This window comes from Molossus molossus, unplaced genomic scaffold (assembly GCF_014108415.1).
Source record: "Molossus molossus isolate mMolMol1 unplaced genomic scaffold, mMolMol1.p scaffold_m16_p_10, whole genome shotgun sequence".
Lineage (NCBI taxonomy): Eukaryota > Metazoa > Chordata > Mammalia > Chiroptera > Molossidae > Molossus > Molossus molossus.
The window spans coordinates 18903513-18920048 of record NW_023425345.1 but is presented as its reverse complement, the minus strand read 5'-3'; the positions used below and the strand labels follow the sequence as shown (position 1 = coordinate 18920048).

At 43.6% G+C, this 16536-nt stretch overlaps 2 protein-coding genes across 2 annotated transcripts in view; both read right to left on the bottom strand.

Moving 5' to 3' along the window:
* Window positions 1–16536, bottom strand: part of CCDC38 (coiled-coil domain containing 38) — a 40707-nt gene extending 24171 nt beyond the window's left edge. The window contains exons 1-7 of the mRNA XM_036250831.1: window positions 16493–16536; window positions 13697–13797; window positions 11984–12149; window positions 6753–6817; window positions 4030–4193; window positions 3837–3917; window positions 2334–2497 (exon numbers count right to left, since the gene is read on the bottom strand). Of these exons, the coding sequence (XP_036106724.1) occupies window positions 2334–2497; window positions 3837–3917; window positions 4030–4193; window positions 6753–6817; window positions 11984–12149; window positions 13697–13797; window positions 16493–16532 (781 nt within the window). The 5' untranslated portion in view covers window positions 16533–16536. The remainder of the gene's footprint in view (window positions 1–2333; window positions 2498–3836; window positions 3918–4029; window positions 4194–6752; window positions 6818–11983; window positions 12150–13696; window positions 13798–16492) is intronic.
* On the bottom strand, window positions 11519–11937 carry LOC118623881 (60S ribosomal protein L34-like). The gene has a single exon (XM_036251655.1). The coding sequence runs from the start codon at window positions 11908–11910 to the stop codon at window positions 11539–11541; it is 372 nt and encodes a 123-aa protein (XP_036107548.1). The 5' UTR covers window positions 11911–11937; the 3' UTR covers window positions 11519–11538.

Genomic DNA, 16536 nt, shown 5'->3' with positions numbered 1-16536 from the left:
GATACATGTCACAGATCAGGGGTATGAACTGTGAAATAAAAGTCACGGTTCTACTTCCACCTAGTCATCTATGTTTCTAGTCACAGGTTTTTTTAATTGAAGGGGGAAAAGGATGGACACTGCCAACATTACAACTTGTGGAGAAAACTACCATCGCCACCTAAAGTCTCCCCTGCACGTGTCCCCCACATCAATGTCTACACCTCATCCTGATAGGAAACTGACCAGTGGGCAAGAATGGCCTCGATAGTTTCATCCCGAGGCTCCCAGGTCTCCCCAGGTCACCCTTCCTCACACTAGTGCTCTTAGGACTTCCACCCAGTCTCTCTGCGGTTCTGCCCTGGAGCCACAGCCGCCTCCCCGCCTCCCCGCCCCCCCCCCCCGCCGCCTCCCCGCGCCCCCCCCCTCCCCCCCCCCCCCATCCAGGTCAGCCATGGCGCCTTGGTCTCCGCTTTCACGGGGGCACCAGCTCAGCCATGGCGCCTTGGTCTCCGCTTTCACGGGGGCACCTTCTCCGCTTTCACTCGTGTGAGCGAAGCCTCACATCTAGTGCTACCTTTGCTGCTTCTTCCCAGGGGAGGCTCTTCTGAAAACGATGTCCTCCTGGTGGTGTCCTCAGCCTTGCTCGCTATCTTCCTCGAACTTATCTCTAGAAATGGAAGGTGAAGAGGGAGGGAGGCAGCACTTCTGAGATCAGAGCTCGGTCCTCGAGTGAAAGCAGAGTCACTGTACACGCTCCGAGGATAGAACAGTAAGGTGGGGACATCATAACCAGCACGTGTGCTGCAGGCGGCCAGGCCTGGTCTCCGGGGCGGCGGAATGGGTGGGCTGACCTGCAGGGCACCAGGCGGGCCCGTGTCCACACCAGCTCGTCATCACCTCTGCGTCCCAGGGCGAGCCATCCACCCCCCACCCCCATCCACCCCCGGGACGGAGCGACGCCCTGCGTTCTGGGCAGCCCCCCACCCCCCACACCCACACTACACTGGGTCTTAGCTGGGAGATGCAAACGCTCCTCACTTTTCCTTCCCCTTTGCTTTTCTCTCCTGTCAAACACCACGTACTGCTGAGCAAGTGTCGTCCCTGTGCTCGCTCGACCCTCCCCGTGCACTGATCTACCTTCATTCCCGGCGCAGGCGCAGGCCCGGGAGAGCAGGGCCGCGGGCTGTGGGCTGGTGACTGTCCCTGGTCTGTACTGATGTCTGTGGTGTCCACGTCCTTACCCCGCGCCTCAGAACCAGCTCTCCGCGTACCCCTCTCCTCTCCAGTGCTCTGCTCTAGCTCCGCTGTGTCCTCCCTGGACCCCAGCCCTGTCTCTTCAATTCAGGGGGACTGTGGGGCCCACCTGGGCTCCCCCTTCCTGAGCTGCTTCCGGGAAACTCCGCGGAGGCCGCCGAGGCCACACAGGGTTTTGTTTCCTCTCTCTGAGGGATCACTCGACATGGCTCCTGATGTTCAAGGTCGGAAAACTGCTTCCTGTGTTTTTCGACTTTTCAGGCAGGAGGGTGTCTGGTTCCTGTTACCCCAAAGCTACTAGAAGAAGAAGTCTTCCCTTGTGACCCCATTTGATCACTTACTAAATTCTTACATATAATAACATCTATTTTGAGCTGATTTCTAAACACCAGCACAACAAACACTGTTTTAATTCCTAGATGCTGCTATAATATGTTATATATTTTAAAGGATTAGTAACATCCCCTCCCGTTACCTCCTTTTTGTAGGTGAACCTCAGAGCAACTGGAAAGTTCTCCCCAGCCCAACACATAAGTCCCTGACAAGTTTTTGGTCACATTTTTATTATAATTCCATGAAACTGATACATTCGTTTCAGAAAAATTGGCAGCTTTAAAATCTCAATCTTTCTATCTAAAAACATGACATATTTTTCTATTCGTGAAATCTCTGGGTCACACCATTAAGGTTATTGTTGCTTTCTTGGATTTAATTTTCTTATATGTTTTTTTTTTAATTAAAAACGTTAGTTTATTTAGGTTAATATGTTAGGTTAATAAATATAATTGACTTTGTGTCCATTTGTTCAAATAGCTTTTCAGGTTTCTGTGGGTGGGAAGTTCTAGTTAAGCTATCATAGCATCTATAAATAATATATTTTCTATGACTCCATGTATATATTTTTATTGCTTTATATCTGAAATTAACCTGAGTTTCCAAATTAACAAAATATAATAACAGAAACAGTGAGAATCCTTGATCAGGTTGTGCTTGAAAAAGAAGTTCTGACTATTTAATAAATAGCAAACACACATTGAAGCTGAACATGTTAGAATTAGGGATATTTACTTAACTGAAATGAACAATATATGACTCACTTGTTAATATTTTTGGAAGAGAGACCTCCATAGTTTCTTTACTCTTTGATATTTGCGCCCTTTTCATTGCTTGCTGGAGTTGCCAATGTTTTGGAGACAATTTCAGAAGAAAAACTCCATATTTAATATACTCTCTAAGGAGGAATTCTGTTTTTGATATTTCACTATTCAAAGGAAACTAAGATATGATTAGATATATGTTTGAAAGCATGTTCATTTAAAAAAAAAAAAAAAAAGATTTTACAAAATTCATTCTCTTGATTATGTACTTACTTAACAAAAATTCTAAGTATGGCCATAAAAATATGGGCATCAATAAGTCATGAGATAAGAAGAAATAACCTGTAGGAAATCTATTTGAATGAAACATGTCCCAGGATATGCACAGTTAGGGGAGACTGATGATAGTTTGACTACTCATTTCTAAGGAAAATATTATATAAAGTGTTAGACAAAGAGAAATTAGAAGGTAGCAAAAGATGGTACTTGTGTGAAGAGAAGAAAAGAAATCTAATGAGAACCTACTATGTACTAGGCAACATCAGGACACACTACAGATATAATTTCACCCTCAGTACTGCACTTTAAAATAGGTATTATCACTCCTATCTTTTGGAAGAAGAAATGAATAACTTGCAAAGTCATCTGTCTAGCCCTGGCCAGTGTGGCTCAGTTGGTTGAATATGGTCCCATGCAGCAGAGGGTCACCAGTTCAATTCCCTGTCAGGGCACATGCCTGGGTTTGGGGCTCCAGCCCTAAAGTGGGGGGCGTGGGGCAGGCAGCTGATCAGTATTTCTCTCTCCCTCTCCCTCTCCCACTCTATCTGAAGATGGATGGGAAAATATCCTCAGGTGAGGATTTAAAAAGAAGAAAAAGAGAAAAAGTTTTAGCGTGCTTTGATATCAATACTACAGTCTCCTGGATCATGAAATTACTGTCCAAGGAGGATGACAGAAATATCTTTAGATATTTAATGAGATCAAGTGAGATACACTTGACCACAGAAGAAAACATCCAGGTTTGAAAAAGAATAATAATAAGAGTGTCTGGTGGTACCTTAATTTTATCTCAATTCCTTCTCTTATATTTTGGTCATTATGATCCTGGTTTTTAATGTCAATGCTAGGTTCATCTAAGTATAAGGATAAATATAATCAAATACTGCCAATTATAATGGTAAGATAATTGTAAAATGAATCTCCATTGCAGAGATGTTAAAATGAGGGAAGATGAAAAAAAAAAAAAAAAAAAGGACACTAAGAAAAGCATTTGTTTACTTCTATATTGACAAGTTAGAGAAACTTTCAGCCAGAGATCACTGTACTGTCCTGATACCCAGTCAGAGATGATCCTCGATCAACAGATTTCTCATTTCAAAAATGTGGTCATACTTAGGAAATCATCAACCGATAAGGATAATTCCCACACTGGTCTTGCTAGGCACAAACAAGATTGAATGGGGCGTGGACACTCGGGAAGAAAAAGGCGGTGTCCGGCCTCACCTTTTCACTGACTGGACCTCCATGCTCGCTTTCTTGAGCTCTGCTGTCATTTGGAGCTTGTTTATAGTTTCTTGTGCTGCGCTGAAAAGTAACAGAGAATTGTTAGTTTGTCTTGTGTGGGCTTGTGTTCTGAGAAACTACAAAGAAGGAAGAGGGAGGCAAAAAGTGCTTTGGCCAGAGTGAAAACACGAACATTTTAAGGGCCTCGACAGATCGCTGGTCATTTTCTCGAAGGAATTCTTCAAAGGCCATTGCGTCATCTTGGAGCTTGGTTTCTGCCTTCAGGAGTTGCCGTTCCTTCATTGCTATGTATTTGTCAAACTTGGTGATTGTGTTCCTTTTGGTGGACAGAGTATACTAGGAATATTGGAAACAAGTGAGTCCGGAATATTAGTCCACATTTCTAGCACATTTCAACAGTCTCACAATAAAGGGGGAGATAACCTGCATTGTAAGTGAGCCTTGGTTTTAGAAAAAATTGAATATCTGAATCGTGGGGCTATGGCCTTTATTTTATGAAGGAATTTGATTTGGAAGATCATTGTAAGGGAGACTAATTTCTTTCTTTACTTTTATGATGAAGCTTAATATTATTCCAAAATGGCTGGGCCCCACGAATAAAAAATAGCTACATATTCCTCCGAAGAGCAGGTCCACCTGGGATCACCCACAGTGCCCCCCAGTCCTTTCTGGGCATCGGAACACTGGCTGTCTGCAGCCTCGAGGCGCCCTCCTGCAGGAAGCCCCGAGGGAGAAGCAGTTTCCGCTCCCCTGGGCCAGCGAGGCATTCCTCCCGTCCAGCCCAGGGCGCTAGCGCTCAGCCTCAAAGAGCCCCGTTTAGATCTCCAAATCCAACTCTGACATCGAGTTCTATTTTTTTTAATTTATGGATTGATTTTAGAGAAAGAAAGGGGGGGGCAGAGAGAGAGAGAGAGAGAGAGAAAGAAACACTGATTAGAGAGAACGTTGAATGGCTGCCTCCTGCATGCTCCCCACAACCTGGGCATGTGCTCTGACTGGGAATTGAACTGACGACCTCTTGGTGCATGGGTTGATTCTCAACCACTGAGCCACACCACCTGGGTAAGTTCTATTTTTTTAGTATAGAATAGAAGAATCCACTTGGGTTTTTAATGCCATGCATGGAAAATAAACTATGAATACACACAGCCACATACATTATAATACAAATTAACTAAAACTATGTAAATGAGATAATTTAAAAAAAACACACAACTAATAATTAGATATTCTAAGTTTATAACAACAACATATTTCATTTATTACTTTATTCACCAGGTGTTGAGTGACTGCTGTGTGCCAGGACTGTTTTTAAGGGGTGTTAATAGAGCAATGAACAAAATAAACAAAAGTGCTTTTATGGGGTATACATTCTAGGAGGGGGAGTCTATTAAAGGGGATAAGGGCCTGGCTGGTATGGCTCAGTGGTTGAGCATCGACCCATGAACCATGAGGTTGCCGGTTCAATTCCCGGTCAGGGCACATGCCCAGGTTGTGGGCTGATTCCCAATGGGGGGCATGCACGATGTGGCCGATCAATGTTTTCTCTCATCGATGTTTCTATCTTTCCCTTTCCCTTCCTCTCTCTCTAAAATCAATAAAGAAAATATTTAAAAAATTTTAAAAAGTGGAGGGATAAGGGCAGTGGGTAAGGGCAGGGGTGGCCATATGTGTAGTCAAGAAAAGCCTCCCTGATATGGTGAAAATTAAACAGAAACTGGGAGAAAGTAGGGAGCAAATCGCGCAGATATCTGAGGAAGTAATGTTTCTCCCAAAAGGAAGTGCCTCTGTGCAAAGGCCCTGAGGCAACAACATGGTTGATGTGTCCCAGGAACAGCAAGGAGGCCAGTGTGTCTGGAGCAGATGGAGCAAAAGGGAGAGTGGTAGGAACAAGGTCACAGAGGGAGAGAGCTGGACACCAGGTAAGTCACTAACAGTCTTCTGCAGAGGAGGACATGGGTGAGTACAGACTTCTAATGCTGTGTGAAGAACACAATAACTGTAGAAAGCAAAAGTGGAAGCAAGAGACCAGTGTTTAGAAGTCATAAGAATTTATGCAAGAGCTATTGGTGACATGGACTACAGTGACAGCAGGGGCAGGGCAGGAGTGTGATTATGAATATATTTGGAAAAAAATAGAAGTATATTTGGATATGGGTTGTAAGGAAGTAGAGTTGAGGATAGCTCCAATATTTTTGGCCTAAGCACCTTGGAACAATGGAATTGCTGTTTATGAGGTGCAGGTTTTCAGGGGTAGGGAAGGGTATAGCAGGGACCACATTACAGAAATGTGAAGGCTAAGCTGCCCATTGAGCATCTAAGAGGTATTAAGAACTACAGTTGCATTTGTGAGTCTGGAGGTCAGGGAAAAAGGCCAGGCTAGAGAAATACATTAGAAGCTGTTCTTATGGAAGTGGAATTTAAAGCCATGGGCCTGGAGGAGGGTGGGTGGAGCACAGGGTGAGGAGTGAGCCCTGGGGCATCCCAACATTTGCAGATCAAGGAGAGGAGGAACAAGAAAAGAAAATTGTAAAGGAGTGAGCAGCCAGTGACGGGAAAGAACCAAGAGAGAGTGGATCCTGGAAACCAGCTGAAGAAAGTGTTTCAAGAAAGAGAAAGTGATCCAGTGGGCCAGCTGCTGCTAAAAGATACGTGAAAGGAAGACAGTGAAGTGACGCTTCTAACTGGGCAGTAGGAAGGCCACTGGTAACCTTGACAACGTGGTTTTGATGGAAAGAGGAGGACCAAAGCCTGATTGAAGCGGGCTTAGGGGAGGATAGGAAGGGCGGTAGACTTGGGCATGCAATGAAAATATAAAATGTCAAGGTGAAAAATTGGCAATGCTATGCAAGAAGACTTCTATTTGGCTAATGGGAGAAAAATTAGTTGTACTACCTCAAGCAGAAACCTGCCTCTCTGGTCATTAATAAATTCATGAAGAGTCCTTTTTGTGTCTGTACCTTTAAAGAAAATTAAAATTGACTTAGGTTTAGTTCATTATCCCTCCAAGATGTAGCAAATAAAACCTATGGTATTCCATTATTGCATACAGTATGTATCTGGACTTAAAAACTAATTTAATAAGAGTAACTGCCATTTCTTTTGAGTCCATAATATTCCTGGAATTTTATTAGACACTTTAAATCATCATTTTATTTAATCCTAACAACACCCCCGATAAGGCACTATCCCCCTCCTGTATGTGAGGGCCTGAAGCTGAGCGTCAAGGGGCTTGACCAGGATCACACAGCTAACACTTGGAAGGAGAGTATGTGCCTCCTAAGCCAGTAGTGAACACGACCAAACTGTTCTAAATCTTAACTGTTTGGCCAATCTAGACATAAAACTGAAGTCTTCAGGCAAAGTGGGTTTGGGGATCAAAACCAAATTTGTGGCAGGAAAGGAAAAGATGACAACCAGCTTACCATCTGGCAACAGAAAATACCAAAGTTCCCTTCCCAGGATTCCTTGTTCTGGAAAAATTATATGGAGGCCACATTTCAATAATGTTTGCTTCAGGAAAAACCAGCAGAATGTGATATCAAATAAAATCATTTCATAAAACTCTAGATACACGTAGAAAGAAAAATAGCATTTCCCAAATCACCAGCGAGCCGAGCTGCAGGCGGAGGCCCGCGGCCCTCCGGGGCTCTGCCGCCGCCTCCTGCGCGCCGCGCTCCCGAGTAGGCGACTCGCCCCCTCCACGCCTCGGTAACCAGGGCACTGATTGTGGTGGATTACGTTCTTGTTCTAGAATATTTGCTGCCCCTCTGTGTGCGATTCTCTCCGTCCCCCCACCCCAACCCCACTCCACGATGTCAGGCCTGCCCACAGGGGGGGACCAGAGTGACCTGTGTGGCTCCCAAGCAGACGTTTCAAGAGCCAGCACCCGGCTCTGTCTCTCCGCCTCTGCGCAGCCAGGGGCTCTCCCGTCAGTACAGGACTCAGTGAAAAGCACCCCAGTTGAACAGTGATTTAGAAATAAAGCTCTGTTGCTGGAAGCCACCGAGGTTCAGGAGTGGTGTGTGACCACAGCATAAATGACCCCGAGCGGGTAGGTTCCGGTTCCCCTCTACCTCGTGGTGGTGTAGGGAGAAGGAAACGAGGCACCATATTCTAGAACACATAGTACGTACTTTCTTAATGATCGTTAGCTATCATTAGTTCCAAAATACAACTGGAATAAATGATCACTTACATTTTCAATAGCAGGCCCTGGCCGGTTTGGCTCAGCAGTTAGAGCGCCGGCCGGTGGACCAATGAGTCGCGGGTTCCATTCCAGCCAAGGGCATGTACCTCGGTGGCAATTCGTCCCTGGCACTGGTTGGGGTGGTTCAGGAGGCAACCAGTTGATGTGTCCCTCTCAATCGATGTTTCTCTCTCTCTCTCTCTCTCTCTCTCTCTCTCTCTCCCACTTTATCTAAAAATTAAATTTTCTTTTCAATAGTAATAATGATTATTACTCTAATCATCAATGAATGAATGGTTCTGTGAGGGTGGGAGTCAGACAGGCATTGGTTTACATTCTGCGTCCACTTAATGACTTTGAATAAGTCACTTAACCTCACAGCCATTTTCATCAGATAAAGAGAGGAGGCAAAAACACTGAACAGCATTTTGTTGAGGGTGAAATAAAATAATGTACATGAAGGCAATAAGCACCTAGTCAGCACACAGTTTCTTTTTAAATACTTATGAAAGTTTTTGTTATAGAAATAGTCCTTGACACCAGGGCACTTGGTCACTCGGAGATGTGATCCAGCGGTGTTGCCGCCACTGCAGGGAGCGGAAGTGGCAGTCCTGTCATGAGCCTAGTGATCCATCCATGGCAGCTGCCTGTGTAATTTCTCTGATGGTGATTTAGCAGTTTGCCACTGTTGCCTACACAAAAATAAAGTAACCTGGTCTCCCAAAGGAGGGATCACTTGCTCATCTGACTATCATGTAGGCTTGTCTTGAATCAGAATTCAGGCAGGAAATGCAAGGCTGGGAAATAAAAGTTTCATACCAATCAGTTTTTGGTCAGAAAGAGTCTGAGGGGGACTTTATAATTTTAAATGAAAATGTCCAGCCCTGGCCTGTTTGGCTCAGCGGTTAGAGTGGTGGCCTGTGGTCCAGAGAGACCCAGGTTCGGTTCCCGCTAAGGGCGTGTACCTCGGTTGCAGTTTGTCCCCGGCCCTCGTTGGTTGTGCGGGTGGCAGCCACTCGATGTGTCCCTTTCACATCGATGTTTCTCTCTCTCTCTCTCTTTCTTCCTCTCTCTCCCTCCCACTCTATCTGAACAAAAAATGGAAAAATGTCCTCGGGTGAGGATAAAAAAAAAAGAAAATGTCCAAATATCTTGCCTGTGTCATCAGCAGAAACTGACAATCTGATTTCCATTGCTGACAGAGCCTGGGTTGCCTTGGATAGTAACAAATGGTTTTACTATTTCCTTTTTAAGAGTCTACCCTACCTCATTTACCCTTAAGTGACCGGTGATCCCTCTGTTAACCACCCGTGATGTCGAATAGGTCATCTGCAATGTCGTACTCCTAACTATCTATCTCACAACTGTTAGAGTAGTAAGAATTTTTTAAAGTTAGCCACTTTGTGCAGAACACTTTCTAAAACATATCATGTGTCATTTAAACTGCTTTTTTTTTTTTTTATCCTCACCTGAGGACATTTTTTGTTCAGATAGAGTAGGAGGGAGGGAGGGAGAGAAAGAGAGAGAGAGAGAGAGAGAGGGAAACATCGATGTGAAAGGGGCACATCAAGTGGCTGCCACCCACACGACTCAACCAGGGCCAGGGACAAACTGCAACAGAGGTACGTGCCCTTAGCGGGAACAAAACCCAGGTCCCTCTGGACCGCAGGCTGATGCTCTAACCGCTGAGCCAAACCAGCCAGGGCTAAACTGCTCTTGGTGACTCAGGGATCACCATGCGACAGAGGTGAACTAAAGATGTGAGACCGAAGCCGGAACCTAGACCTGCCCTGTCTGAGGTCCAGTCACTGACATCACTGTGTTGCCTATTGTTTGATGCTTTTTAATACAATAGTGCAGAATATACACCTCTGAGAGCTTCTAAATAAGTTAACATGGCTTCCCTTTTCTACATAAATTATTGAATCCAAAGGTCCTTCCTAAGTGGTTCTTTTGTTCTCTGATTTTTTTTTTTCCCCACAGTTTGAGAAAGTGCCTTGACTTTGGGAGCCAGGGAAATGTTTAAGTTACCACAGCAAATCCTGGATACTCAATCTTCCTTCCTTCCTTCGTTCCTTCCTTTCTTCATTCCTTCCTTTCTTCTTTCTACCCCCCACTTCGTTCTTCCCTCCTTTCCTGTCTTCCTTTTTAATTAAAAAAATTGAATAGTAAGACTCATTTTGGAGAGAGATTTTATCACTCTATCATTCTAGTATTAGCCACTTTAACCTTGCTAGCTTCAAACTGCTTTTTATCTCATTAGTAGACACTTCTTGATCTGATAAGTAGGAAATGGCCACAACGCTTTGATTCCTAGACTGCCCTCTTTCACAGAGCAAGAATTAATAGTTTGTAGTATTTGAGCATGTTGCCACCATAGGTCATTAAAACAGATTACACCTGATTCTAGATATATGAGTTGTATAGCCCAGACAATCAAGACTTCTCTTTAGAAAGACTTCTCTTAAATGTAGTTCTAGAGAACTGAATTTAAATAGCCAGAGCTCTGGCCAGTTTGGTTCAGCGGTTAGAGCGTCAGCCTGCGGTCCGGAGAGACCCGGGTTCAGTTCCCGCTAAGGGCACGTACTTCAGTTGCAGTTTGTCCCTGGCCCTGGTTGGTTGTGCGGGTGGCAGCCACTTGATGTGTCCCTTCACGTCGATGTTTCTCTCTCTCTCTCCCTCCCACTCTATCTGTACAAAAAAATGGAAAAATATCCTCGGGTGAGGATAAAAAAATAAATAAATAAAGAAATAGCCAGAGCCATTACCTGTAATACTGTGTGATTTTGGCAGTGAGTTTCTTCCTTAGAGCCATGAAAATGAGTAGCAATCTATTTCTTGGGAAAGTATGCTTTCTTATTTAACCCTGAATAGACCAATAACAACTAATGAAATTGAAGCAGTAATCAAAAAACTCCCAGCAAACAAAAGTGCTGGACCAGCCAGCTTCACAGAGGAGTTTTACCAAACATTCAAAGAAGAACTAATACCTATCCTCCTCAAACTATTTCAAAAAATTCAAGTAGGAAGACTTCCAAGCTCTTTTTATGAAGCCAGCATTATCCTAATTCCAAATCCACATAAAGGCACTACAAAGAAAGAAAATTACAGGCCAATATCCCTGATGAACATAGATGCCAAAATCCTCAACAAAACATTAACAAATTGGACCCAGCAACATATTTAAAAGATTATTCACCATGACCAAGTAGGATTTATCTCAGGGATGCAAGGCTGGTACAATATTCACAAATCAATAAACGTGATACATAAAAAACAAAACAAAACAAAACAAAAAACAAAATGAAAGCTAAAATAGATTTTTCTCCTAACTCTCAACCCCGATTTACAACCTCCACAAAACTATAAGACAGCACACTTTGTGTTTCTCACCTCCAGAAAAGCCACCAAATCTGATATTAACAGTAAATATTCAAAACAATGTTTTTATTTTATTTTATTTTTTTTGAGCCTTTTAATTGCTTTTATTACTCAAAAAAGCTTCATTTTTTTATTTGCTTTCTGACTCTGGGCTTGTGCCTTCGATGCTTTCACAACGATTTTCTGCTCCCCGATAAGGAAAGCACGCTTGATCCTGTCACGGACGCATTTGGCGCACATGGATCCACTATAGGCCCTGCTGACATGTTTTTTCGTTTTAGACAACCTCATTAGGACTTTAGGTCTCACGGCACGAACTCCACGAAGTCGGCCTGGGCACATGCCACATGCAGACTTTGGTGCTTTCCCAACCTTCTTGGTATGAAGGTAAACAATTCTGTTACCAGGGGTTCGGGACAGCCTAGTTTTGTTAGAGGCTGGATTGTGGGACAGCCTCCCACGGTATGTCAAACGCTGCATCATTGTGAGGGCCTGAAGACCCCGTCCCCGGAAGAGACAAAACAATGTTTTTAAACAAACAATCATTTAGATTTACCTTCTGTTAATCTGAGAACAAGAGCAGGATCCAGCCCAAATTTTTCAAAGGAGCTGGTAGCTGTGTCCAAGGAGAATGCTATCTTGCTCAGGTGTGAACGACTCTTCATTCGAGATGAAAATGTAGACTTTTGGTGCATTTTCCTGTTACGGTTCAACATTTTTTCCTGCCCAAGTGGGAAAGTTGAAAAGAATTTCTAATATACCAAAAACAGTATTTTCTTAAAATAGTGATCATATATGAAGAATATCTTTGGCATCAAGTCCTTTTCTCATTACTAATACATTGAACAAGCAACCTCAAGTTCTTATCTCTGAAGAACTGTGTTTAGTTCAAAATTCCTTCCCATATGAAGCTGAGCACACAAGTCAAAACATTCAGCCCTTACTATAAACATGGATGTGACAAATATGAAACTGGAAGATGTTATTCTGGCTTTATTGTCACAATCGCATGCTGCCCCAAATACAGAGGCTTGGAGATTCACGGATTTGAAAGGAATGATTCTGGGGAACTGAGAACCTGAGAGGGCATAGACCTCCCCAGTAGACATAAAAATCAGCCTGCTGATTTTGTGAATCTTGTCTCCATTTAATTTTGGATACTTTCAATCAAACTATAGGACATATGCGTAAAACCATCACCCTGCAGATGAATCAGTTATTGGGTTCTCCTGGATATTTTCCTCATTTTTTTTTTTTTAATCCTGTAATAAACCTTTGCTTCTAGGAATGTACAAAGCAAACGTTGTAAAATCTGAACTCTGCAATGTAAGTAGTGAGATCAACTGTAAGACATGACTGGGAAGTGAGCCTCATTGCTGATGTAGCTTCATACCAAATAATCCCCAAATGACATCCCCTCCTCCACTTTTATTTCTTCTTCCTTCCTCCTCCCCAGTACACACATATACAGTCTCTTACTTGTATCTGCCTGGCAAAGTTTGACTTTCTTAACAATCCTGCTCCTGTTTATCTCCTCAGTGAAGACTTTGTGTGTATATGCACACACATGCGCGCGCACACACACACACATGCGCTCACACACACACACATGCGCTCACACACACACACACCACCACCACCCACCGCTCCCTCTTCTCACCAACAACCACTTTCTCTAGATTTCCTTCGTATGCCTCTTACTATATTTCATCAACTCTAAGATGCCACTTATTGTAAGATGCAGTATTATTTTATGCACTGCTAATTATAACAGTATGGCATCCCATCTATATAAGCTGGATCTCAATTTCAGGAATGAGAAAAAGTGAAAAAAATGTGGTCATTCAAGTCAATAAAGCCCTGGCTGGTTTGGCTCCACGGTTAGAGCATCGGCCTGAGGACTGGAGAGTCCCAGGTTCGGTTCCTGCTAAGGGCACGTACCTCGGTTGCAGTTTGGTCCCGGCCCCAGTTGGGGTCGTGTGGGTGGCAGCCACTCAATGTCTCTCTCTCACAGGGGTATACCCATACTTGTCATATTGGATTGTAGTGGTGTGTAGGGGATGATCATTAGGTCCCTACCATGGGCCAGATGCTGTTCTGTCACGTGTGTGTGTGTGTGTGTGTGTACACACATTCATCCCCCGGCACAGTGTGTGGCATATATGTTGACATCTTGACTCCATGCTTTCTCCCAGCAAAGTTCATAAAAGTGACTGATAAGAGGATGTTTCTAACATTAACCGGGATTGGGATTGTAATAAAATCTTACCTTTTTCCTTGCCATCATTTCATTTTCTTTGAAAAGAAAGAGATCTTTGAAAAAGATCTTATAAGGCTTCCCCTTTTTGGTTGACTCATCATTTACTGTATCTGTTAGGGGGAAAAAAAGAAGAAGAAAGAAGAAAAACCTTCTGTCATCCCTCCTTTGTTGACCAGATGGTGGGGTTCCCGCCAGCTAGGGTAGATGGGTCCATGGGTCTCTGAGGAGGGGGTGCGGTCACCCTCACCTCCCCAACTGGATGTGAGGCCCGGATCCAGGGGGACAGGAGCCCCAGCTCATCTGTCTGTTTTTCATGGCAATGAGCAGTGCTTAGTGATTCACAGGGGATAAGTCTATATTTGTTGTGTAAATAGATAAGGGGGTCTGTTACAGGATAGTGGGACCATATTTTGAGATATTAACATGTTGATTCTTCCCACCCCTACAAATATACCCACCATTACCCTTACACCTCCATTTCTGCCACAACAGACACCTGCAATACCCTTAGGAAGATCCGAAGTCTAGACTGGAGTCTTAAAAACAGTCAGGGATAATAATAAGTGTTAGCAAGGAGGCGGAGGACTTGAACCCTCGTACACTGCTGGTGGGGATGCAAAACGATGCAGCCACTTTGGAAAACAATCTGGCAGTTTCTCCAAAGATTGAACACAGAGCTGACACCTGATCTAACCATTCCACTCCCAGCCATATGTCCAAGAGAAATGAAAACATTTGGCCACCCAAAACGTATACATGTTTACAGCAGTTAACTTTGCTTAGATCCCTCACAGTTCTTGACAAAGAAATACAAACCCTTTAATAAAATAGACATTGTTCAATGCATACCATTCTACTGTTCTGAATCTTGGTTTTTTAAAATTAGTAACATATCTGGAGTTTTTTTTATGCCAGCATTTATATATTTATCTCATCAAAAAAGAATAGCTATCTAGTACCCCATTACTTTATATAGCAAGTCCCATACCAGTGGACACTGTGGTTGAGCCCTGTCTTTTGCTATTATAAACAATGCTGTGATAACTATTCTTGTACACATCCTTAATCACTTGTGCAAACATATCTGTAGAATAAATTGCCGACATGGCCCTATATTAGGCAAGATAGTCTCTGGTGTTTGCTGTGACTAAGGCCATCTTAAGAAGCAAGTTGCGCCCTGGCTGGTTTGGCTCAGCGGTTAGAGCATCAGCCCACAGACCAACGAGTCTCAGGTTCAATTCCGGTTAAGGGCACGTGCCATGGTTCCAGTTCATCCCTGGTCCTGGTTGGGTCATGTGGGAGGCAACTGGTTGATGTGTCTCTCTCACATTGCTGTTTCTCTCTCTCTCTCTCTCTCTCTCTCTCTCTCTCTCTCTCTCTCTCCCCTTCTCTCTCCCTCCCTCACATTCAATCTGATGATAAATGGAAAGATATCCTCGAATGAAGATGAAAAAAAAAAGAAGTGAGTTGCTCTCAGAGACTGACAGTTCACCCCAGACGGGTTTGTTCATGTCACCTGAGAGGAATGTTCTTACCTAGGTAATGAGGCCCATTGAGTTGTTTAATGCTTTGGAACATACACCTCTTAACAAGCACAAGTCACTTGGCTACAGGCCACCTGTGTTCCTAGAGGCTACATGTATCAAGCCCCTGTCCCCTTTTGGGTGTGGAGATCTACTTTCTTGCTGACACCCAAGACTGTCTTCCATCCATAAGTTCTCTTAATAAATTCTGTTTAATTCCGGAGTTGTCAACCTCTTTTTTTGATCTCGGCTTGTCATCCTTGGGAGACCGACTCCAACATACCTCGGGAAATTTTCCCAACACCCTATTTAAATGGTTTTCAAATAATTTGGTGTTTCTCTGATACCCATTCTCCATGCTTCTATAGGAATAGTGCCCTCGATTCTAGCTTGGCCCATGGGCACCAGAGTAGAAACTATATTTTTCAACCTCCCTTGGAGTTGGATGCAGCCATATGACTCAGTTCTGGGCAAGGGGCTGTCAGAAGTGGTGAGTGTAAGTTCAGGGACAGGTCCTAAAAGGGAGGGGCACACCCCTCGCCTCCTCTTTTCACCTCCTTTCTAGCAGGAGTATGGATGGGTGTGATCACGGGTATAGAGCAGCCACCTAGGATCAAGACTATAGGCCAGCACCAGCTAGAAGCAGCCCAGGTCCCTGATGTCAGTCTCCATATGGACTCTGGAATGCGTATGTCCAGACTTCGCTACCTAAGCGAGAAATACACTTCTATCATGTTAAACCCTGTTGTTTTTATATTTTCTGTCAGTTGCAGCCAAATATTTTCATTCAAAATACAGGTAGGGCCAAATTTCCTTCCAAGAGAATTCCTATAATGTGCCTGTTACCTATAACAAACTCATGGTGTTATCCAATTTTTAAATCTTTGTCAAATTTATAAGCGAAAAGTTGTATACTGATAAATACTAACTCCTTGAAGGATAAGGACAGAATTGTGGTAAAGGAAAGGAGAGGACAGATTTTCATCAAGTGTAGTTATTCACGTCATTTATTATGGCAAATACCTGAATTAATGGTTTTAGGTCTTGAAAGACTGGCAATCTTGCTAGCTACAACACTTTAATGCTGCTCTGATTTAAAGATTTCTTTTGAGAATTGAATATAGAAGAGAACTTTCTTAGCAGGTAGTTAATAATTTCTTTACGTAGAGACTATGTTTGATGTTTACTGCGTAGCGTTCTTCTTTCTTACTCTCCCAACCCACTCTGGGGATCAACCGTACTAGGCACAAAGAGAGAACTCGGGGGCTGATTTCTTCCTCACCTCCAGAAGTCGGTGGCATCGGCAAAAGGCGTGACGACATTTTG